Source organism: Emys orbicularis, chromosome 8, assembly GCF_028017835.1.
Source record: "Emys orbicularis isolate rEmyOrb1 chromosome 8, rEmyOrb1.hap1, whole genome shotgun sequence".
Lineage (NCBI taxonomy): Eukaryota > Metazoa > Chordata > Testudines > Emydidae > Emys > Emys orbicularis.
Genome location: NC_088690.1, coordinates 5,494,156 through 5,519,910, shown reverse-complemented (window position 1 = coordinate 5,519,910; position 25,755 = coordinate 5,494,156). Strand labels below are relative to the sequence as shown.

General features: G+C 51.5%; 1 protein-coding gene across 1 annotated transcript; it reads right to left on the bottom strand.

Annotated features, from left to right (window-relative positions):
* Positions 1-310: 310 nt before the first annotated feature.
* Positions 311-22,864, bottom strand: LOC135882639 (vitamin D3 hydroxylase-associated protein-like). Its single transcript, XM_065409615.1, is given in 16 exon segments — positions 311-1,045; positions 3,362-3,507; positions 4,246-4,354; positions 5,435-5,474; positions 7,705-7,748; positions 9,917-10,016; positions 11,554-11,651; positions 14,172-14,297; positions 14,798-14,922; positions 15,984-16,009; positions 16,843-17,049; positions 18,720-18,853; positions 19,675-19,818; positions 20,969-21,082; positions 22,288-22,804; positions 22,806-22,864. Coding segments are annotated over 16 exon segments (2,724 nt in total).
* Between the last annotated feature and the right edge of the window lie 2,891 nt (positions 22,865-25,755).

Here is a 25,755-nt window from a genome sequence, read left to right as displayed (position 1 = left end):
GATTCCATGTTGAACAAATGCCCCAGTTCTGTGCTCGGGGGCGCTGTGCTACGGGGGAGGTGCCAACTTTGGGAGTTCAAATGTAGTTCTCATGACCAAACTGTCACTTTTCACAAGAGCTGGGGGTTGGCTCTGGTGTCCTAATCAAACAGAGATGTGGGTAATTACATCAGCCGATCCAAATTCTCCTTTCAGCTGCACGTGGTGTTCTTCACTTCTGGTCCCCAATAAAAGTGCGTTGGTGATGCTAAACAACAGCCAGGGCCAGAGCTGGCTGAATTTTAATGGGGGGCAGAGCGCTCCTCGTTCATTAGGCAGTTGGCACATCAGGTTGCACGTCAGGGTGGGGTGGTTGTGTTTCAATGTCAAGTTGGGTTGGTTGGGTTTGCACATCAGATTGGGAAGGCTGTGTTTGCACATCAGGTTGGGTTGGTTGTGTTTGCACGTCAGGTTGCACGTCAGGTTGGGTTAGTTGTGTTTCCACGTCAGGTTGCACGTCAGATTGGGTTAGTTGTGTTTGCACCTCAGGTTGCACATCAGGTTGGGTTAGTTGTGTTTGCACCTCAGGTTGGGAAGTCTGTGTTTGCGTCTCAGGTGGGCATGGCTGTGTTTCAGTGTCAGGTTGGGCTAGTTGTGTTTGCACGTCCGGTTGCACGTCAGGGCCAGAGGACTGTGGGTGCACGTGCAGTTGAACATCAGCTAACAAATCAGTTTGAGATCCTGTTTTTTGCACATCCGTTTGCACGTCAGTGACCAGATCAGTTTGAGCTAGTGTTCTTTGCACATCCATTAGTATGTTCGTTTGCACGGTCATGCGGGATGCTTGCGCTTGCACATCACTTTGCCCCTTTGTATGCACATCATTCTGCAGATCACTTGCCACATCAGCCCGGGATCCTCCACGCTGTAAGTTATCCTCAGTTTGCTTTTTCTGCCCCTGGGCCAGTCTCTCCACCTCCTTCATGAACCGAAGGCACAGCTCCTCCTGCCATGGCAGAGCCACGCACTGCACCGCCACGGGCAGCCCCACGGCTCCTTCCACAGCCTGCAGAGGAGAGAAAAGCCGTGGAATATTATTAGGGAAACTCAAAGGACCTGTGCTGCTGTGGGGAGCAGGACCTATAGAGCAGGGGTGGCCAACCTGCGGCTCCGGAGCCACATGCGGCTCTTCAGAAGTTAATATGCGGCTCCTTGTACAGGCACCAACTCCGGGGCTGGAGCTACAGGCGCCAACTTTCCAATGTGCCGTGGGGGGGTCACTGCTCAGCCCCTGGCTCTGCCCCAGGCCCTGCCCCCACTCCACCCCTTCCCGCCCCTTCCCCTCAGCCTGCCACGCCCTTGCTCCTCCCCCCTCCCTCCCAGAGCCTCCTGCACGCCACGAAACAGTTGATCGGGAGGGAGGGGAAGGCGCTGATCGGCCGGGCTGCCGGTGGGTGGGAGGTGCTGGGAGCGGGGGTGGGGAGCTTATGGGGGCCTGCTGACGTATTACTGTGGCTCTTTGGCAATGCACATTGGGTAAATTCTGGCTCCTTCCCAGGCTCAGGTTGGCCACCCCTGCTATAGAGCCTCCTCTTCATGAAAGAAGAAGGGAAGGATCCTTCCACAGCACCCAAGATCGGACTACGGGTAACCCCTGCAGACATACCCCCGCCAGCTTTAATCTGGCTAGCTCAGGAGCAGTGAAGCTGCAGCAGCGTACACGAGTAGTTATCCAGGGTTCTGGGCCGGCTTGTACATCCCACGCTGGAGCATTCGTTGCCATGGCTTCACTGCTCCCGGGCCTGAGCTAGCTCAAGGAAAGCTCCCTTGAGTATAGCTGCACGCGTTGCCATCACACCCACTGACTGCGCTGTGGCCAAGAGCGCGGCTGGCAATACGTTAGGCCGTGACCCACGTTCCCCAGGGGAGTTGGGTTGCAGGTTATTTTGCCAGCAGCTGCAAAGCTAGCCATGAGCTAGTGGGCCTGGCTGTGCATAGGTGGTCATCCACTAGAGGGCTCTCCGGGATACAGTGGCCTGGCCCAGCAGGGACCCTGTAGCAGTGGATCTAGTCGGTAGCCTCTCTGCTCTGCAGAGCAGAATTGGGCCCTATCTACCAAAGAGAGAGACAGAGTCTACTGTACAAAACCCCCAACCCGCAAGGGGACAATAAACTAGAAAGCAACCACCCTGTGATCTTTCAGTAGCCCTATAGCGGGGTGAGTACCCCGCTCCGGAGAGAAAGGGGTTAATACCAGCTCTGGGAAAGGGCTGCCCCGAGGAGCCAATCAGGCGAAGGCAGGTAGCAGCCAATCCGGACCCAGTAGGGCTGGTATAAAAAGGCCTGTGAGCTAGGAGGCAGGAAGTCTCACTCCAGCCTTGGGGTGGGAAGGACAGGGCTGCCTAGGAGCACAGGGTATCTTCAACAGAGTAGTGCTGGAGAAAGGGCAGGCTGAGCTGGGGAGCTCAGGCCTGGTGACCTCCCAGGCTGAGGCCTGACAGGAAGGCCTAAGGAAGTACTGCAGCTGCAGGGAAAGGCAGCAGGTCCAACCCCCTAGCCAGTGATGAGTGGCCATTGCAGACTGCCGTTTGCCCCTGAGTAAAGGGGCTAGATGAGGACTAGCAGTGGGCCACTGAGGCGAGGTGGGCTCAGGGGAGTGGGGTTCCCTGGGTGAGGGGCAGCACCCCAAGGTAAGGGGCACCGTGGTCCGGGAGGGACGTGGGGCCTATACGCGGTGGAGATAAAGGGACTGGAAAGGGGTATGTAACAGAGGGTGAGACACCGGCCCATAGGAGGGCACTCCAGGGCTGAGAGAGCTAATTCCCAGATGCCCAGCAGGAGGCACCGTGCCAGTGAGTCAGGGCCTTGCTACAAGCCCCTTCGTTGGGATCGGTATGACAGCATCCATGTCTGTGGATATTAGAACCATCTATGGCCACCTAAGACATCCCCCGGCTGTCACTATACTGTACGCCGTGGCCGCTCGGAACTCCATCGCAACCTCAAGGCCAGGACTCCGATCTTCCTACTCCAGAAACATAGCTCCCTGCGGCTTGAGCTAAAGGAAAATTGCCATGAACAATATAGAGCCAATGACACACCATGGAGCAGTTCTGATTCCATTCAGTAGAGGGCAGTGGTGCACAAATACACACTAGCCTGGTCGTTATAATAGATTGTTATATACACGCCAGGGTGGACAGTCACCCTTGCTCTGAAACATGTGGACTCTATGGATCTAGGGAATCATTCACCTGTGAAATCTGCATCTGGCCTGGACAGTTTGCTAGGATGAGATAAAGCAAGATCTGTCGAAAGAAGGCCGTGCTGCCCCAAACCCTAACCTGCCTATGCCATAAAACAATGGGGATTCATCACTGACCTGCCTCAGTCTCCTATCCCAGGGGTCACCGTAGTGCCCTGTGTAATGCTTCAGATTTTCCTCATCAGCCTCCGTAACGGTGGTGACCGGCACAACCCCCGCGGGGAAGTTTAAGACGTTGTACAGCATGGTAGAGGAAACAGCAGCTGGAAATGTGATGCACAGAATATGGTAATAAATCCGGGGCCATATAGGACTCTGTGACTGCACACTAGGATTATCCTGGCAGCAGCAGGGCTAGAACTCAGCTCCTCCTGCTCCAAAAGCAGAGACATCTGCCACTTGAGCCAAAGGAGGATCACTCTCAGCTGTTAGCAGTGCAGGGCCTATGCTACACAAGTACCCAATTCTCACTGCCTCCAGGACAAGGCAGTGACACACATCTACACTAGCTAATTTAACAGCGGCACCTTGAGCATCTAGCATTCTCGGGAGTTCAAATCTTACTTCTGATATCAGTATATCAAATCTGTAGCCAACAGGGACTGCATGGCTGTCAGCCCCCTGGAACTTCCTGACAGCAACCATCCATCCTATTACAATATAAAATCTGGAGTTCCCTGGGAGGGAGAACCTAACCAGTGGTCTAGGATCCTGACAGTGCAAAATCAGTGAGAGAAATCAGAATTGATTCACGTCAAACACAGAACCCATTTCTCCCCAATTTGGGGATCTAAACAGCCTCTCTCTTTATACAATGGCCTGGATCTGAAGACACCCAACCAGACTCAGATTTAATGGCTTGAACAGTTTTCAGATGCAGGCAAAAACTGGGGAGAGGGGAGAACGAGTTAATCCAAGGGTCCTGACCCACCAAAGAGGTTCAGTTTGGTTCAATTTTTGCAGGATGCCTTAGGCCAGTTCCTTCTAGCACTGCAACTTACCAATGAGTCTCCCAGGATACCCCAGGGTGAAGGCAGGGCCTAACACAGGACACAGGATGACATCCAGATCCAGGTTTCTCCATCTGGACAGGAATTCCCGTCGGTATATCTAGAACAAGGCAGCACCAGGATTTCCCCAATTTGTAGGATGTAATTATAACACTTGGCTTTTCCTCTGTGGATCTGATTGTGCTTTATAAATATTAAGGCCCCACGAGGTGATCTGGGTGAGTTATTTGGAGAAAATAATGGGTGGAATTGACCCCTGTATGGAGGGTCAGAACAACTCCTATGAAACCCTTAGTCAATGAGGTTTGTGCTGGCTCCTCTGCATGGCATGGTATGAGTTTCACCCTCTGCAAACAGTTTGGAAAATTCTGTTTTATATTCCATATTCCACACAATTTACCAATTTCTCCAATGCATAAGTCTTGGTCTGCAGATTCTTTGCAAATAGCTTATTGGGAATGTTTGAATTCCCTCCTTTGATCAGTTGATCAAAGACCTGTCAGGTTGATCGGTCACCTGTGATGATTTCTGTTCCTAGCTTAGTTGACTTGTGTGCAGGGCCTAACTAACAGCAGCACAAATTTCAAATTGCATATTTGAGGGGACAGTTCTCTGAGCTGCAAAGTTTGCATTGTGGTTGGTTCTAGTTCTGCAATTCGAGATTCACGGTCACTGACTATTTGTGCATAACATTGACTTTTGACCTGCACGTGCACTAGAAAAGCTTGTTTACTAGAATATTTGTGGACAGTAAACACACAGCATGAGCACAGCACAAATATTCAGCTACCACTAGGCTAGGCATGGTAAACAGTTACACTATTCACAGAAAATTCCCTCTCCAATATAAATGGCTGGTAATTTCCTGCTAATGTTCCACGGTGCTGGGACTGCATGCCAAATCTTTGGTGGTATGGAAGATGCTAGCAGAAACCTAGATGTCCAATCCGGAAGAGCTGAGTTTGCATGTGTCCCAGTGGGTGCTGTTGCATGGTAGGGTGAAGAGCTTACGGGATTTTGGGACCAGGAGGTTTAAAGGTTGTATCAGTTGATGACAGTGCAACTGATTGTGTTTGTGAACTAAATGGCCACTATTAGACTGGGGCAATAGTTCCTTTCCTCAGGAATACGTCTGGTTAACAGTGGCTTTTTATCTTTCGTATTGAAAAAGTCACATTACCATCAATGCAGCATGCAGCTCCGAGAATTCTTTCGGCGACCTAAAATTAGCCGGACAGAAGAAAATGACAGAGATTATTGAGCGGGCAGGTGACTGGTTCACTACCAAATTCGGACACAGTGTCTCCATATGGGTGGTGTGTGAATGGATGAAATATCGATACAGCACAATGCAGTCGCCATCTGGTTTCTAACACACTGACACCCCCCTCTAGATACGCCAGGCAACATAACTCTCTTTTAACACAAAACACACTTCAAATATGTGGGAATTTGGAATGGGCCCAGGAGAATAACTGGGGTCCAAATTTCATAGCTGGCCCCTGTTTCTGCAATGGCCTGAACCAAGACCCTTGATTCAGATAGCCCTGAAATTTGAAGGGGATAAAAAAATGTGGCTCTGGATCAGAACTGTGTAGCTCCTTTGGAAATCTATTGGGTCCTTTAATTTCCAGGAAACTCAGTAGCACATCGACATTGCAGGGCTACAATTTTAAAATCATCACTCATCATCACCAGGGCCCCGATCCTGCAAGGAGCTCATAGCCTGCCCAGAGCGGCAGTGAAAGCAGAAGGGATCCATATAGGAGCAGGAGTCTACATGCATGGGGATCTGCTTACATATTTTGCTCTTCAACTCTGAGACCCTGAGTCTAGGATCTCTATCTGGCAAAGCACCTATGCACGAGGGCAAGTCCACACTACACAATTAAGTCTACCTAAGGCTATGTCTACACTAGAGACACTGGTGCTTCTGTCGGTGAAACGTCTGTCAGTCAGGGGATTGGTTTTTATCACACCCGTGACTGACAAAAGTGCTAGTGGCGACATAGCCTAAGTTACGTTGATGTACAGCCACCGCAGTCACTGAATTGCTTTTGCACGTCCACACTCTGCTTCTTGCGTCAGCGGCACGCATTTTCACCAGGAGTTGCACTTGCACCGATTTCACTGTCGGTGTGGGGCATTGTGGGATGGCTTCTGAAAGGCAGCACCAGTCGATGTAAGCAACGCAGCATCTACACTGACGCCGGGTCGACCTCACTGCATCGACCTAAGTACTACGCTTCTCGCGGAGGTGGAGCTATTCAGTCGGTGTAGTGGGCACGTTACATCGGTGGGAGCAGCATTTTAGGCCAACCTAACTCTGTAGCATAGACCAGGCCTCGGTCTCATTGACATAAGCCTGTGCGCAAATGCTTTGTTGAGCTGAAAGTGTCATTGAGACTGATCAGGTGAACACAGCCGCTGCTCACCGATTCTCAGCCAGGGTCTTTCTAGGCCACAGGAAGCTTCAGCCCTTATCAGACTCTTTCACCCAGACGTCATGGCGGGGGGTGTTTCCATGTTTTCCCCTCACTGGAGTAGACATTCTGGGCCAGATCCTGAGCTAGTGCCTGCCTGGCTGCACTGACGTCAAGAGAGGTGTGCCTATTTACACAACAGAGCTGTCCTTCTGTCTGCCATGCACTTTATAACACACACACCGTACAAGGAACCGGTGTGGCCTTATTCACCAATGGGAGAGCTACACGGGGATAAGATTTGGTCCATTTTCTTTACACTCTTCTACCCCGTGGATTCCTTGGTTTTTAATTAGAAAACACGCCTCAAATCAGAAAGGTCCCTATATTTTGCTTTGAGAATTTAATTTTTTTTCTCTCCGTTGAATTCCCCCCCACACCCAACCTTGCCTCAGTTTCTCTTCCATTCAACCCCCATCTTTTCTAGACTGCGTTGTGTGTTATGGCAGCTGCTTTTAACATTAACACATCAATTCAGAATGAAGCCACAATAGGAACTTTGACGTGACGTAATTAACACAGATCCTAGAGTAATAACTATTAGTTGTTTATACCGCCTCCCATCATGCCCTTCGGTGATGTTATGCAAATCAGCAATAATTGTTTACAGGACTATTCTTCCCAGCAGCTGATATTAGCAATTTCTATGTTTGCTCTAAGGATCACTTGCAATCTTTCAATTGTACCGACAGGTGGCACTAGCAACTTCTCAACTGGTTAAAAAGTATTTACAATCCATTCATCCATCCCTGTTGATTCTATGAAAGAACATATGTCACAATTCACGTCGATTTCTCAGGAACAATGCGATCAGATGTCTGCACAACAAAGTCATTCTGAAACAGGGAACTTATGCTGGAAAGATCTTTCCACTTCTACATGGCGATAAACTGTACTGTGAAATCACCATTTTCTATAGTTACTTGAACAGAATGCTGTTATTAACGTTGAAAAAACGGCCTCTTACCACACTCCACACAGTGCATTCAAATAACTGGAGAATCGAGGGAACTGAAAAGAAACATAAAAACGTCAATGAGCATCACCATTGGGAAGCCAGAATCAGGTCAGATCGTCGAGAAAGGTTTTCAGAGGAAGGAGTTATGCGCAAACAGCTCCAGAGGCACTGATGTGGCACACGCCAGGATGCACATTTTGTCAAGCAAGCACAGACACTGCAAGTGATCCACTAACAAACTTACCATCGGCACAATCTTTTAGTGACAAAACCGAAGATTATAAATAGGGCCCTACCAAATTCACAGTCCATTTTGGTCAATTTCCTGGCCATCGGATTTTAAAAATCATAAATTTCATGATTTCAGCTATTTAAATCTAAAATTTCACAGTGTTGTAATTGTAGGGGTCCTGACCCAAAAAGGAGTTGTGGGGGGAAGGGGGGATCGCAAGGTTATTGTAGGGGGAGTTCTGCTACCCTCACTTCTGTGCTGCTGCTGGTGGAGGCACTGCCTTCAGAGCTGGGCAGCTGGAGAGCGGGGGCTGCTGGCCGGGAGCCCAGCTCTGAAGGCAGTACCGCCACCAGCAGCGGTGCAGAAGTAAGGGTGGCATGGTATGGTATTGCTACCCTTACTTCTGTGCTGCTGCTGGCGGGGCGCTGCCTTCAGAGCTGGGCACCCGGCCAACAGCTGCCGCTCTCCGGCCGCCCAGCTCTGAAATCAGCGCAGAAGTAAGGGTGGCAATACCATGACTCCCCTAAAATAACTTTGTGACTCCCCTGCAACTCCCTTTTGAGTCAAGATCCCCAATTTGAGAAAGGCTGGTCTCCCCCGTGAAATCTGTATAGTATAGGGTAAAAGCACACAAAAGACCAGATTTCACGGCGGGAGAGCAGATTTCACGGACCGTGACGCATTTTTCATGGCTGTGAATTTAATAGGGCCCTAATTATGAATGATCTAACTCCATGTATCTTTCCCAAACATTTAATTCTGCAAAATCAAAATACTAACACTGACACTCCGCTGTGCTTGCACAGCGTGTTACAGCTGAGGATCTCAATGTCAGCATGTATCGTTATCCCCACTTTGCTGATGGGGAAACTGAGGCACAGTGATCAGCTGCAGAACTGAGAATAATACTCAGGAATCCTTACTCCTACGTGCCTGCTCTAGCCACTAGAGAGACTCTCTTCCCTTAAGGCTGTGGCTTGGAAGAGAATGGGAAGCAGTTTACATCCTGCCTGATGGGTGAAATTCACCCTGTGCATAAGGCCAGCACAAACCCTATTACTCACATAAGTCGCACTTTAGCCCCGGGATAGCTTAGTGCGAGGCCTCTGCCCAAGGGTAGATTTGACCGTCGGAGTATTTAAACCAACCAGAAAAACGACATTAATGTTTAAAGAGCCTCACAAAGAGAGGAAGGCTAGCCCAGGGGCTTGGGATGTTGGAAGAGCTAAGTTCAAATCCCAGCTCTGTCACCGACTTCTAGTGTGTCCTTGGGCAAGTCACTTGTCTCAGCTGACCTACAATGGGGATCCCTGCTCTGCCTCCCAAGGGGTTCTGGGGAACTCAGATCTGAAGGTTATGGAGGCTGTGCACATTCCTATATGGGGAGAGGACCACTCCCATTGTTTAGATTTTCCAAGGAGTGTTCACTGGACTCCAAGGCCCCATGGATCCACCCCCGTGTCTCTCCCTAGTGTCCATGTGCTGACTTGCTCACCAACACTTTTGAGTTATTAGTTTGTTCCTAGGCGTCTCCTGCACTCAGTGTCTGGTGTGATGGTTCGTGGTTCACACTGATATTCAGGACTAATGCTGCAGTGAGCTAACTCGGGATGTAAGGTTACAAGCTGGGCTCTAAGCCGGGTTATCATGTTGACCCTTTCCCCGAGCAACTATCCCAAACTGTGTCAATACACTACGTGTTACTCAGAAGGAGATGGTTATATTCTGGGGGCCTGCTTGCTTTTCACTCGCCCTGTGTAAATCAGGAGTAACTGCATTGAAGCCAGTGGAGTTGCACTGGTATAGAGCTGGTGGGAGTGGGAGCAGAACCAGACCTCAAAGGAATTTAGATGCCTGTCTCCCATTGATGTCAATGAGAATTAGGTGCCTAGCCCTTTTGAGGATCAGGGCCTAAGTCCCCCCCCGAGCCAGCTGTGAGTGTGAAACGTGCCCTCTCTCCGGCACTGAAGGGAAGAAGATGTAACTTACCAGCGGTTTGGTGAGGAAAGCCAGAATCTTCTTCAGGAGAAAGGGGAGTCTGTAGCAATTGATCTGGGAGCAGGAGTTGGGATCCACAGTGTCCAGTTCACTGGGAAGGGAGACAGAAAGGAGGCAGTCAGGATGAGCCAGCTGTGCTGGGCCTACCCAGTGCTGATTCCCAGACAGAAGATGTCTGACATTCATTACATAATACGGACCTCAGCTAGCCCCTTTCAGCCAAGGAGATCAACGTTCTTTGCAAACAAATAAATCTAAGACAGAGATCCCCTGGAGACCAGGCCACGCTCCCTCAAAGAGGCAGTCACCAGATCAGCTGATTTGCAGTCCTGTGCGCTAGCCACTGCATAAGGCGCAAGAAATAACCTCTCCCCTGTTATAAAGCAAGAGGCTGGAAAAGCCTGCCTCCTAGCCTAGGTTATCATGTTACTCTTCTTCATGGCATCACTCAGTGGAACGAGCTGGCTTATGGGCTAGCCCCTTGCCTGGATAAATGCCTGGGTATGCCCAACAGGAACTGGCCTAGAGGTACCAGGCCAGTGGCAGCTGGTGCCCAGAACAAGAGGCGGGACTCGAGCAGCAGGGGAAATGAGATTCGGCCCCATGCTCTGTGGCTGAACCCCAATAGCCCAGCTGAAGGCCGTATTCCCAGTTCAGGGCTTCCTTCCTCTGCCACTGGCAGTCTAAGAGTGTGTCTACACTGCACACTAAGCCCAGGATCTGACTCCGGTTTGAGCACAAGCCCCACCTCCGGGCCTGGCGGCTCAGTGCCCCGGCACCTCCGGGCTTGGCGGCTCAGTGCCCCGGCACCTCCGGGCCTGGCCGCTCAGTGCCCCGGCACCTCCGGGCCTGGCCGCTCAGTGCCCCGGCACCTCCGGGCCTGGCCGCTCAGTGCCCCGACACCTCCGGGCCTGGCGGCTCAGTGCCCCGACACCTCCGGGCCTGGTGGCTCAGTGCCCCGACACCTCCGGCCCTGGCCGCTCAGAGCTCCGGCACCTCCGGGCCAGGCAGTTCCTAGCTCCGGCACCTCCGGGCCTGGTGGCTCAGAGCTCCGGCACCTCCGGGCCTGGCCGCTCAGAGCTCCGGCACCTCCGGGCCAGGCAGTTCCTAGCTCCGGCACCTCCGGGCCTGGCAGTTCCTAGCCCCGACACCTCCGGGCCTGGCGGCTCAGAGCCCCGGCACCTCCGGGCCTGGCCGCTCAGAGCTCCGGCACCTCCGGGCCAGGCAGTTCCTAGCTCCAGCACCTCCGGGCCTGGCAGTTCCTAGCCCCGGCACCTCCGGGCCTGGCGGCTCAGAGCTCCGGCACCTCCGGGCCTGCTGCATCAGTTACGAGTGTAAAAAACTTGCTTGAGCCCTGGCAACTCTTTCATTACAAATTAAGCACTGCCTCATTGGTGGGGCTTAGCTCCAGCAGCCTATCAGGACAGCCCCTCCATAGCAGACCCAGCCCAAGTTCACCACGGCGGTAAGCAGGCACGACTCCACGGAAGACAGTGCAGTCAGGCCCGCAGCACTGCTAGGCAATGATCCTGTGTCCCTGTAGCTCCATCACTTCATTGTGGAGACCCAGCCTGCTGTCGCTAGTTACACCCACCCCTCTGCGTATGGCCGGCCTCGGTCACACTTACAATTTCTCAAGTAAAGCAGCGCCGCCATCGGCAAAGAGGCCCTTCATGAAGAGCTCGTTCATGACGTAGTCGATCCGCGGGGGGATGAACGGGATCAGCTGGGTGAAAGACGAGGTGGTTCAAAAACCAGGGGACAATACTTCATTGTGATTACTTATATTCTGGTAGAATCCAGAGGCCCCATCTGAAATCGGCGCCCCGCTGTGCTCGGCGCTGTACGTACACTTGGTAAGAGCCAGTCCCTGCCCCAAAGGACTTGCAATCTAAAAGGTCCTAAGAGATTCAGGCTAGGTCTACACTACCCGCCTGAATCGGCGGGTAGAAATCGATCTCTTGGGGATCGACTTATCGCGTCTCGTCAGGACGCAACAATCGATCCCCGAATCGACGCGCTTACTCCACCAGCGGAGGTGGGAGTAAGCGCCGTCGACTGGGAGCCGCGGCAGTCGATTTTGCCGCCGTCCTCACAACAGGGTAAGTCGGATCTGATAAGTCGAATTCAGCTACGCTATTCGCGTAGCTGAATTTGCGTATCTTAAATCGACCCCCCCCCTGTAGTGTAGATGTAGCCTTAGGCAACCCAATCCTGTTGCAATGCAGCCCTTGCCCTTACAATCAAACTACACTCATTACTACAAACTAATGCAGGGAAGGAAGAGATCAGGTGATTTGCCTGGCAGAGCCAGGAATTAAACCCAGACCTCCGGAGTGTCACTGCAGTGCTTTCTTCACAAGACCGTCCTACCTCCATATAGCCAAGATCTGCAGGATAAACAGGACTCTCGCTCAACACCCATCTGCACCTGGGACTCTTCTGAGAGTGCAAGCTGCATAGTAGCCCATAATATTATCATCATTTAACTCCTGCCTAGGCTCATTTGCTGGAGACTGAGTGACATGAACACACCAAGGAGTGTAATAACGCTCATCAGTGGTAGTGTTGTTTTTTTTGAAGAGTTCCTGCATAATATGATGTAAATATACTTAGATCGGGGTAGGCAACCTATGGCATGCGTGCCAAAGGCGGCACGCGAGCTGATTTTCAGTGGCACTCACACTGCCCGGGTTCTGGCCACCAGTCCGGGGGCCTCTGCATTTTAATTTAATTTTAAATGAAGCTTCTTAAACATTTTAAAAACCTTATTTACTTTACATACAACAATAGTTTAGTTCTATATTATAGACACATAGAAAGAGACCTTCTAAAAACATTAAAATGTATTACTGGCACGCGAAACCTTAAATCAGAGTGACTAAATGAACACTTGGCACACCACTTCTGAAAGGTTGCCGACCCCTGACTTAGATTTTAAAAGAAAGTTGAGAGGAGAGGGGAGAAAGCTTTTCCTGTTTTCTTTTATTCAATTTATCCTTTTCCTTTGACATTGACTTACTAAACATAATACCATACAGTCATACTGTGCAGCATCTTCTACAAAAGATCCCAAAGCACTCTCTAAAGGTATGATTAGCCTCTTGTTACAGCCGAGGCCCAAAAAACATAAGTGATTTGCCCGAAGTCACATGGGAAGTCCACAGAGAGTCAGGACTAGAACCAAAGTATCTGCACTCCCAGTTTCTTAGCCACTAAAACCATTTTGCCAAAGGGTAAAAGCAACACCAAAACACATAGGATCAGGTCCTTTGCTGGTGAAAATAAAACCAGCGTAGCTCCACGGAGGTCACCAGTTTACTTCACCTGGCCCATAGGTCCTACATAAATACTGTGTTTGTTTTTGTTTTTAAAATTAAGAGCAAAAGATACTACAGACTTTAGTGGAGCCAGTTAACACAGAAGAATTACCGAGAGTGTCTGTCTGTCCCCCAGAACAACTCATCTGGTTGTCTGAAACTGGATGAATAATTTACATGGGATAGAGAGACTACAAGACACAGATATGAGTACAGTAGAAATACCTAGACAGAGTCTTAAATACGAATGTGCAAGAGGCAGGCTGAGTGCTACCTCTGAATGGAAAGGAGAGCAATTAGAGCAGACTGAAGATGTCTTTTTCCATCGGAAAAGGCTGTTTTATCGCAACTGAAATTCCACAGGAACATGCTGATTTCAACCAAATTTTGCTTTTAAAAATATCAAAATGAAGCATTTCAATAATGCTGAAGTGTATTTAAAAAAAAAAAAATACCAAAATGGAAACGAAACCGAAATTGAAAATTAAACAAAACACCAGTTGAGCTGAAGCAAAGTTTTCAAGAGTTTTGTTTCATGGGAGATGTTGAAATTTTGGTTTTTCATTCTGATTCGGGACAAAATATTTTTCTGAAATGTTGGAATTTCCCATGGAACAAAAATTCCAGTTCCCAACTATCTCTAGTTGCAAGATCTTCTCGTTAGCTGATCCTCCTGTATTTGTGAAAGGCATTTTAATCATTATATGTTTCACCCCCGTCACAATCAAGGTAGTGTAATAACTAGGTACAAATATATGGTGCTCTGTTGCTATCTGGCATGAGACCTGGTAGGCTTCAGAGGGTTAATTAACCTCTACCTTGCAGTCAGTCAGATTGCTTCTCCTTATCGCTTTGATTCATGTAGTTAGATCGACCATGTGAATGAAGCTGGCTATGAACAAACAGGTTGGTGCCACTGAACGTACCATGTGTCCAGCCTCCTGCAGCAACGTCCTGGTTTCATGCACAGCCCGTCTCATGCAAGGAGGTAGCAGGAAATAGCCGTCTGTGTCGTAGTACCCGATCCGAAGGGGAGTGGAACTGGAGTACACCTGAAAGGAGACATATCTGCCCTTAACGTCTCTAGAACTGTGGGAATAATGGGATTAAACCACTATCAACCAGACTCTTCCCAGCTGGGACTAATGATGGGCAAACCTCCACCCTCAGCCCAATCCTATGAGGTCCTGATTCTGCTCCCTCCCATCTCCCAGCTCAAAGATTGTGCCCCCAGCCCTGTCCCCAATGGCCTCTCTCTCCCAACAAGCCCTGTGGCTGTGATTCCATCATGGGTGGTCAGCTCTGTTATTCGCTCTGTCTCCGAGGTTCTAGCCAACAGCTTCCTTCAAGCCCCACACATTCCAGGGTCTCCCCATGTCAGAGGGACCCCAGAGGGTGTCCTCCCACACCCTGATCCCAAGGATACCAGGTAGTGGGATGTGAAGACGTCGGCCAGCTCAGCCAACATCGTCACGGCTTTTTAGATCACAATGTACATTTCAGCAAAAGAAGGAGCCTAACCAGTGTGACCATCTAACGTTCAGTGACCTACCTCCTCGTTGAAGGGCAGGGGTGGCACGGTGGGGTCCAGGCGGAACATGTCGTCACACAGGAGCGCTCTCATGCACAGAGCCAGGCTATCCACGTCCCTCGCCATTGGCCCGACCATTCCTGTAACTGGAGTAAAAGAACACACATGTAGCTAACCACTAAGCCAAATGTTTGTGCTTCACCCAAGGTAGCCAGATGTATCAAGGCCAGGTATGCTTGTAGCATACACAACGGTCTCCATATCTGTCTACAGTTGTGATAATAGAGGGATAAACTCTTTTATTCTGAAGATCTAGAATGAACTGTGTAGCTCATGGAATAAGAAACTCCATTTATTTCGAAGTTTGACCTCCTCATCTGCACTCTGCCCATATACCATCTCTGATGGAACTACACACACACACACACACACACACACACACACACACACACACACACACACACAAAAGCACTTCCTTTTTCCCCCCACCCCAAATGTGGATAAGGTCCAAGTTCAAGGTCCCAGAAGGCAGAGCTATCAGTAGTTAGCCCGGCATGAATAAAGGGCTTTCTTCGGTCTAATAAGGGGCTGTCACAAAACATGTCTGCCTGAGTGAGGACTGGAGAAATTGACCCACTGAGTCTGTCCCAGAGTGGACACAGCAAGAAATCCATGGGTCGGGGGGCAGAAAAGAGAGTGTATGGGAAGAGAATGCCCTTCTTGAAGGGCTAAGGCGCATGGATGGGAAGAGAAGCTATTCCTAGGGACAGCAGAAGTTTTGGTGGATCCGATTCCCAGTCACTATATCCCACCTTTGGCTGAAACTTGCATGTAAATGAGCATTTCCCAGATTTCATATCCACCTGAGTGGCTCACCATCGAGGACGGACAGTTTCCATTATAACTAGTATTTCTTTGTATTACAGTAGAACCCAGAGGCCTCAAGCAGGGCTCGGCTTTGTACAAGACAGACTGTAAACTCTTTGGGGCAGGGACTAAGAAGGCACGAAACAAAGGAAGGGTTATTACCTCCACTTTACAGATGGGGAACTGGGACACAGAGAGGTGAAGTGTCCTGCCCAAAGTCACCCAGGGATGGAACCCAAAACACCTGTGTCCCAGTCTAGTTCCTCTCCGAGACCCTCACCGTGGTTAATATCTGTTGCCAGAGGTTCAGACCGAAAAGGTTGTTGAAGAAATGGCTCACCTGTTTGGACGTAACTGACAGGGCCGCTAACTCCGGAGGGACCGTGGGAGATAGAAATAAACAAACACATAAATACTGTGGATAACAATAGGAGGCATTTGAAGGGGGCAGAGGGGACAGGCAAGGGAAGTAGATTTAAGATCGGTCAACAGATCAACTGCCAGTTTAGTGATAAGGGAGAAACCCGCCCAGGTGGGGGATGAATCAGCTTGCGGCTGACCCAGCACCTACTGAAATCAAGGGAAAGGGTCCCATGGATTTCACTGCTCACTGGATCACCTTTCATGAGGAAAGGCAATTCCCCTTTCTGCACAATCTGGAAATAGACGGTGCCCCTCTCAACGAGGTAACCACTGAGAACGGAAGGGGAGGAGCTCAGCGCCAGCCCCTCCCCCTAATCTGCAAGAGTCCTATTCTCCACCGCAGGATACACATCTGAGTCCCAAATGAAGCCACTGGCAGTTACTCATACCCTGCAGGGCGGAATTAAGCCCCAGGGAGTTTAAAACAAGACCTGTCCATGCAGGCCCCAATCCAAAGCTCACTGAGATCACTTGGAGTCTTCCCAATGATTTCAATGGCATTTGGACACAGCCTTTCAAGATCTGTGATGATACTCAGAGAGAGGGGGCTGGGGTTTCAGTGGGCTTGGATTTGATTCACAAGGCCGGGGACCAGGCTGGCTTTGGGCAATGGGTTTTCACCCCCGGTGGCAGCGATTCAGGGTGGTGGGTACTTGGTCTCAGCACATGCTGTGCTCCTTGTTACCTGTGAGGGGCTCTGGAGAAATCAACAAACAATCAATCCTTTGTCAGTGCTGCAGAAACCGACGCAGCCCTTGGGCGGGCTCAGCACCTACCTCAGCCTGTTGCCCGTCGGCTTGAGCCCGCACAGCCCGCAGAAGCTGGACGGCAGGCGGATGCTCCCACCTATATCTGTCCCAAAGCCCAGGACGGAGCCTCCTCCGGCGATCAGCGCCCCCTCCCCTCCGGAGGAGCCGCCGGGGCTTTTCTGGTGGTTCAGCGGATTCACCGTCTGGCCGAAGATCAAGTTGCTGCAGTCGTAGCTGAGTGAGACGGAAAGCAGCAGTCAGTTAATGGAAGTGAGCTGAGTTCCCTACATCACATTCCCTTGCACGGTGCTGAAGGACGCGGAGGCCTGCTTAACCTTTCACCTTACCGGGACACCGCACCTCACCTTATTATGGCACCCAAATATCCACTCAAAAGACCAGTGAAGCCAACAGGCAACAGAGCCCAGCAGATCAGCCAAGACCAAATGTGCTGACTCCTGCTTCAACAGTGATCTCAATAAAGGGGACAAGCATAGGCCGCTCGCTGCTGGTGAATAAGGCACAACACAGCTCACAACTGGAGAACAACGGCGGGCGGAGGGGGGGGGGGGTAGAAGGTTGGGTCTCCATGATGCCCCTGATTCACCTACAATAGAGTCCTTTACTGGTAGGGCCCTACCAAATTCATGGTCCATTCTGGTCAATTTCGCTGCCATAGGATTTGAAAAATTAGTCAATTTCACGTTTTCAGATGTTTACATCTGAAATGTCACAGTGTTGTAACCGACCCAAAAGGGGGGTTGCAAAGCTGTTGTAGAGGGTCACAGGATTGCCACCCTCATTTCTTGCAGCCCCGGAGCTTCCTGCAGCTGGAGGAGGTTCCCGGAAGTGAAGGTGGGTCTGATCTCCCCCTTGCTGCTGGGAGTGCCGCAGCCAGGGTCTCCTAGCTGCTAGTCTTGGCCAGTGGTGGATTAACTGTGCCCAGGAGCTCTGGACAATTTGGGGGCGCCCCGAGCCCAGCTCCGGGGTTGCTGCAGCACAGAAGTGAGGGTGTACCACCCTCACTTTTGCACTGTCTCTGGAGGTGGGTCTGATCTCCCCACCGAGAGCAGTAGTGCAGGGGAAGGACAAGTCATGTCCCACCCCAGCTCGCCCAGACTAGCAGCTACGAGCCCCCAGCTGGGGCACTCCCAGCAGCACAGGGGAGATCGGATTTCATTGGGAAGGACTTATTTCACGGTCCGTGGCACGTTTATCACGGCGGTGAAATTGGTAGGGCCCTATTTATTGGAGAGCAGTGGACTCGGCATATTTCTCCTGCATAGGTGCCTGGACTATTGAGGCTGACGGAAAAGCAAGAGGACTGCATGGAAACTGCCTCCCAGTGGGAGCTGCCAGCGCCCTTGCTGCTGCCCTGTGTGAGCATTTCTGAGGTAAACGCAGGAAGGGGGAGCAGGACCTGAGCCGCCCCAAGTGCACAGAGTTACTCAGAGCTGCGTGGCTCTCGCTCACCCCTTTCCATCAGAGTCCCCAGCAGCGCTGGGAAGGCCCTCTCTGGTGGGGTGGGGAGCACCCTACACTGAGCACAGAGAGAAGGGCTACATTAACTGCCACTGGATCTTGAATCGTCACGGTCCAGTTGGGACCGCCTTGCTGCTGTGAGTAATCCCGGTGAAGGTAACGGCCCAGGTCCTCAGAGATTATTAGGTGCCTAACTCCCATTGATTTCGACTGACTTTAGGTGCCTAAATACCTTTGGATCTGAGCCAACATGATTAGTCACACAGGCAAGGCGATGACAGTCTGGCCTCTGGTGTTTCTCTCTCTCACTAAGCACTGAGGGCCAGATTTGAAGGCTACCCAAGTCAACGGCTGTCTTTCCACCCTCCCACACTGATCGCCAGGGCAGGGGGTACGGAAAAGTAGGAGAACCGGCCAATTACTTGATCAAGCACTGGGAGATGTTGGTTTTCACAAACGGAATGGCCCCCTGCTTCTTCAGCACCTTCACTAAGACGCTGTCCTCTTGCTCCGGGTAGCCGAGGTACTGTCCCAAGCCACAGGTGGAGACGTGACCCTTGGAATGGGGGCAGACATAGAGCATGTTAGATACACGGGACTGACGCCATAGTCACCACGGATGAAACCTCTGAGCCCTAACGTGCGGGGTGGAAACGGACAGGCAGCTGCCTCCCAGTGTCCTCTGGTACATGGCAACTAATGATAATACAAGGGCTGGTAGCTCCATTGAAGGCCCTCCTCTCTCTCCTGGGGGTCATATTGCTGAGCGATTTCCCCCCCATATCCTGACTGCTCTTCAGTCCCAGGCATGAGACACCTTCTTACAGTCTGACACCCCCTTTTGCCCCAGCAGCCCTCTGCAAGCCACCCCCTTGATATCTCCAAACCCCTCAAGGGAGCTGACTCCGTAGATCACAGGGATCTTTCTGCCAACCTGGCCATGACGCAGTTTCAGTGCAGCCTCATTGCACTCACACTCTGATGGCAGAGCCATAATCAAGCTCACCGATATTTCAGGGCTGAGTCAATACTTTTAATTAAGTTTAATGACACTGTAATGAATCCACAGCCACCTGGAACTTCACGACATCAGTAGGGATAGAACTCAGACCCCCTGCTCCAAAAGCACAGCCCCCTATCAGTTGAACTCTGTTCACTGTCCGCAGCATAGAGCTTTTGACACATATAGACAGTTCCACTTCTATCCAGCAGAGGGCAGTGGTGCACAGACACACCAACTAGCACTTTTACCGTATCAATTCCTCTTTATACCTGTCAATACAGTGGTCCGTGTATTTTATTACCAACCCCAACGTATTGCACTCCCTTATCTCAACATTACATGCTTCTTTTAAAAAAAAGGAAATACAGAAGCACCTCGTATCCAATGGGATCCTTGATACTGACGGGAACTCCATACAACAACCCTTTCTCCTTTTGTGTCCTCACTTCCTGGAGCAGGTGCACACACTCCTGAATAAAATCCGTCACACAGTTCACGTCCCGGTTCACTTCTAAGGCCTTGCCGAGGAAACACAGGAGGGAAAGAAAAGGTCATTCACCTCTTTAGACCTTTAATTCACCCTGCATCTGAGTTTATGCTTTATATCTAAGGAAGAAAAGCAAAACCTTGTACCCAGGTCTACACTTGAAAGTTGTTTCCGATTAAGGTAGGGTGTGAAGTTAAAGTGCAATAGCTATTCCTGATTAACTCCATGTGTGGACACACTTATTCTGAAACAAGAATGCTTTATTGTGTTTCATGGCATAGAAACAGAGGAGTTAGATAAAAAAAAAACATAAAATACTTTTGCTGCAAGGTTACAATGTAACACAACTTTACTTCTCAGAATTCAGACCCATAACACACACACACAAGAATGCAAAAAAAAAAAAAAAAAAAAAAAAACAGAGAGAGACAAAACAGGCTGCTCCCTAAAATAAAAAGGCACAACTCACCCCACCTTACTCTAGCTGGCTAGCTGCAGACTGACTGCTGCTGCGTGCTAGGCAGGTCTTATGCTTCCCTACAGAGCCCCCTGGTGTGCAAGGAGGATGAGGAAAACCTGAGAACTTAAAGTGATAGATCACTATTTTCACAGTTTTCAATACACCACAGAACAAGACATTATCTCTCCGCAATAAACATTTCCACCCAGGGACCTAATCAGGAACAACTTTCGTGTGTAGACAGAAAAGCCCTAAGTGGCATTGCTCCAGGAAAAACTCCTAACAACTCTATGGGGGAAATTTGCCCTAGTGCAGAGGGCCAGCCCTAGATCTAAGCAACTCTGATAACTTACTTCAAAGAGAAATTTTAAACAAACCATCCCAGTTTATCCTAAATCTAGCACCAGTTATTATTACTGTATCTGTTAGAGTTGGCCTGAAGGACCCAACTAAAATCAGGGCCACCCATTGTGCTAGGCACTGTTCAGACACATAATGCATCAGTCCCTGTCTGGAAGAGCTTACAAATAGCAAGTTAAAGGGAGCATTATAATCCCCACTTTACAGTTGGTTAGCTGAGATCAAGGCAGATTAATTCACTTGCTCAAGGTCACACAGGGAGGTGTGTGTCAGAGTCTACAATTGAAGCCAGATCACCTGAGTCCCAATCCAGTGCTTTAACCACATCCTTGCTGTCTTGAAGAAGGAATGACTTCCTCACCTTGTCCATGTACGTGTAGAGGACGCTCTCTGGTGACAGGGAACCTTCATTCAGTTTCTTGACCAGCTCAACAAGCGGCAGAGAGAGGATGAGACTGGCCTGTACCTCTGCGTTCTGCAAGGTGTAGTAGATACATGGCAATTATTGTGTAGAGCACAGAGCTGGTTGGAAACTCTTGTGTGTATAATTAAAAAAAATCAGGTGAAAACTTTCCATCAGTTGTTTTCCCCCATAAATATTTCCCCCTGTTTTCTGACCAGCTCTCGCAAAGAATTGCCCCACAGTTACGGGGTCATCTTTTCTCCCTATCTTGTCTCTGGGTTTGCAAGACCTGGGTGAATGATTCCCATCGACATCTCAAGACCTGTGAATTCAAGACAGTTGCATTTCGTTGCAAAGATGGTCAAATTCCACCCCAGCCAAAAATAATAATAATCATCATCTGCAAGATTTACTGTTTTCACTCCCAAACGGTTCTAATTTCTGAGCAAACAGCTGCTTTCCCCCCCCTCCCCAACATTGTCCAGGGAAATTTGGCTGAAAACACAAACAAAATCAGTTTTTACATCAATGCAGTATAGGGTATATGACACATAGACGATCATTTGCAAGTCTCCATGCTGAATGTGGTCTGGACTCATTCCTAAGGATCTCCTGCTGCTACATTATTTATAGCAGTCCTCTGCGTAGCTCCGAACTGTTAACTTGACATGCAGTCTGGTCTATGACACAATGCATTACATCAAATTCAGTGCCATCTGCTACCGGCAGGATGCACGGTAAAGCTGAATTTCATGCAACACATATGACAAAAAAATTAGCTCAGGGCCTCACCACGTGGTAGGTCACTGCGTAAACAGAGGATGGGGCTGTAGCTCGGACAACGTTCAAATGAGTTCACTGATTCTGACATACCAGGTTGCAACTCAGCTAAACAGTCTGGGGTTATGTAGGAGACTTGCAAATAATTTAGGGTCTGATCCTGTTGCCCTTAAGCTGAGCGGTTCCTTATTTCGTGAGTAGGGCTAGCAAGCTTGCAGCCCTCCTGGGGTCCTGGATGATCAGGGACAAAGCAGATCTCACATTGGGAGACAGGTCTGTGTGCTGTGGGGTGAGGTTGACAGCTAAGACCCCTGTATACAGAGACTATAAAGGAAACTTTCGGGCAGAAGTCACAAGACTTCAGGGATCATTCATTCTCCCAGTTCTGAGGGGAGTTCTTTTTGCAGCTGGACCCATGACACATTTATTTGAGACTGTTAATGAGATGAGCGTGCATGATCCTTTCTGAGGACGAGAGGAATACCCGGGCGTGTCACCTCTTGTTTGAACTGCTGGACAGCTTCTTCCATCTGTCCCAGGGCGCGCACTCGGTTCCTCCTTGCCTCCCGCATCCTCTGCTCCACCAGCTTCTTCACCATCCACTTGAGCACCAGGAAGGCCACGGTGGAGCTGCAGAGCAGGACGGAGATAACGCTGGGATCCAGCTCCACCTCCGGCAGCAGCTGCCGCATCTTCTCGGGGATCATAGTGAGATGGGCCTCGCCGGCTGCTACAGCGCCCTGAAATCGACAGGGCAAGTAAGGAGGGGCCACTTCTGAGCCATTCGAATACCAACCACAATCAGCCTCCGCTACCGCTGGAGCTAAAGGAGGGTCAGAAAATGGAAGTGCTGGTTGTTGGTGCTTCTCAAGGGGTCTCGTTTTAAGGCCCTGATTTCCCAGAGGGTCTAGGTCCCGGCTATAGCGAGTGCATTGACGTGCCTGTATGCTTGGTTTGCAGGCTGTGGGAGTGGGGACGTTTCGCAAGGCCTAGTGCCCGCTCCCATCCTGCCACTCCGTTCCCCTCACCCCACGCCCTGGTCTCCTGTCGCTGCAGGATCTGAGCAGCCTCCATTGACACTGGCGGGAGCTACTGGTGGGAGAAGTGGGCCCCAGGCTGAGCAGCAAAGCAAAGGTCAGCCCATTGCATCAGGCTGGCTCATGTGGCCAATCCCCTGGGGTTTAACTCCCAGCGACGTCAGACAAAAACGAAGCAGGCGGGTATTCAAACCCTGCACCTTCCCATTCTTGCTCCTTCCCCGCACTCCCCCGTACATCCCCACCCCCATCCTTGCTCCTTCCCTGCACCCCATCCCCCCACACTGCACCCCACCCCTTCCTTCCTCACAGCCCCCCACACCCCACCTCTACCCCGTCTTCGCTCCTTCCCCAAACTCCCTCACACCCCATCCCCCTTCCTTCCCCCACCTCATCCTTCCCTGCACCCCATTCCCCACAGCCCCCCACACCCACCCCATCCGATCCCCCCTCCTTCCCTGCACCCCCACACCATCCCCCCTCCTTCCCCACAGCCCCCCACATCCCAACCCATCCCCTCTCCTTCCCCGCACCCCCCACTCCTCCAACCCATCTTCACTCCTTCCCCAAACTCCCTCACACCCCATCCCCCTTCCTTCCCCGCACAGCATTCCCCCACCCCCTCTCCTTCCCCACAGCCCCCCACACCCAACCCCATCCCATCCCCCCTCCTTCCCCACAGCCCCCACCTCCACCCCATCTTCACTCCTTCCCCAAAGTCCCTCACACCCCATCCCCCTTCCTTTCCCCACCTCATCCTTCCCTGCACCCCATTCCCCACCCCCTCTCCTTCCCCACAGCCCCCCACCCCATCCCTCCTCCTTCCCCAGAGCCCCCACCTCCACCCCATCTTCGCTCCTTCCCCAAACTCCCTCACACCCCATCCCCCTTCCTTCCCCCACCTCATCCTTCCCTGTACCCCATTCCCCCACCCCCTCTCCTTCCCCACAGCCCCCCACTCCTCCAACCCATCTTCACTCCTTCCCCAAACTCCCTCACACCCCATCGCCCTTCCTTCCCCGCACACCATTCCCCCACCCCCTCTCCTTCCCCACAGCCCCCCACATCCCACCTCATCCCCCTTCCTTCCCCACAGCCCCACCTCCACCCCATCTTCGCTCCTTCCCCAAACTCCCTCACACCCCATCCCCCTTCCTTTCCCCACCTCATCCTTCCCTGCACCCCATTCCCCACCCCCTCTCCTTCCCCACAGCCCTCCACACCCCACTCCATCCCATCCCCCCTCCTTCCCCGCACTCCCCACACCCTACCCCATCTTCACTCCTTCCCAAAACTCCCTCACACTCCATCCCCCTTCCTTCCCCCACCCCATCCTTCCCTGCACCCCATTCCCCCACCCCCTCTCCTTCCCCACAGCCTCCCATCCCCCCACCCCATCCCCCTCCTTCCCCACATCCCCACACACCCAACCCCTTCCTCCTTCCTTCCCTTCACCCTCCATCCCCCCTCCCTGTACCCCCATCTCAGAGCCAGGAGCAGCACATTGACCTCTCTGTTGGGGGGCGTTCCAGGCTCTCTCCCTATTTCGCCTCAGGCTAAGCCTTGCTTCTCTCTCTTCAGCTCATTTCCCCGCCCGCGCTCCCCAGACCCCGTCCCTCCCAAGTGCATCGCTCTGCTCCCTCATCGCTGCCTGCCCCCCCGTCCGCAGCGCAGGGGGACCTTGCCGCGCTGGGCGTTGTCTTCAGCCTCCCGCCAACTGCCCACTTCCAACTGCCATTCCCCTCGGCCGCGGAACCTCCCGCTGCCAGCCTCCTGCCCCTCGGCCAGGGGACCCGCTCGCACCATATCTATCCACTTACATCCAGCACACGGAGCAGCACTGGCTGGGGTGGAGAGACATGGGCTACGTCTACACTGGAAAAATAACAACCCCGTGGAAGTGAGTCTCGGAGCCCAGTCAACTGACTCCAGCTCGCACTACGGGGCGATAGGAGGCATTTGAAGGGGGCAGAGGGGACAGGCAAGGGAAGTAGATTTAAGATCGGTCAACAGATCAACTGCCAGTTTAGTGATAAACCCCCCACAGTTAATTATTTTTCATTTTTGTCAAAATTTTCCACTAAAAAATTGATGTTTTGGTGAAATTTCATCCAGAATAGATACTTTTTTTGACAAAATATTAGAATTTTCAGGCAAAAGCAGACAATTTTCACGATAAATTTTATTTCATCGGAAAAATTTCAACTAGCTCTACTTTTAAACCTCTAACAGCCACAGGTAGTCTTCATCTTATTAGCCTACTAACACCCATTGTGAACGAGTATTTGAAGATTAAAATAGTTGCTATCAAAATTGTCAAGCACAAAACCCTCACCTTACATTTGTTTTGTTCTGATTTCTAATATGGCCAGAGAGCTGCAATACAAATAAAACTGTAGCTTCTGTGCAGGGCCGGCTCTAACTTTTTTGCCGCCCCAGGCAAAAAAGAAGAGCGCCGCCCCGCCAAACCCCCGCCCAGTGCCGCGCCGGGCCGCCGAAACCCCCAGAACGCCGCGCCGCCGAAACCCCCAGAACGCCGCGCCGCCCAAACCCCCACCCCCCCAGCGCCTCGCCGGGCCACCCAAACCCCCAGAGCGCCGCGCCGGCCAAACCCCCGCCCCCCCCCCCCGAGTGCCGCACCGGGCTGCCCAAACCCCCCGAGTGCCGCTCCGGGCCGCCCAAACCCCCGTCCCCCCCCGAGCGCCTCGCCGGGCCGCCCAAACCCCCGAGTGCGGCGCCTTGCCGTGCCTGCCAAACCTCCGGAGCGCCTCGTCGCGCCACCCAAACCCCCGGAGCGCCGGGCCGCGCCGCCGAATCCCCCGGTCCCCCCAGCGCCGCGCCGCCGAAACACCCCCCACGCTGCCCAGCCGAAACAAACAAACAAAAAAAAAAGCCCCTCGAGCGCCGCCCCGCCGAACAAAAACAAAA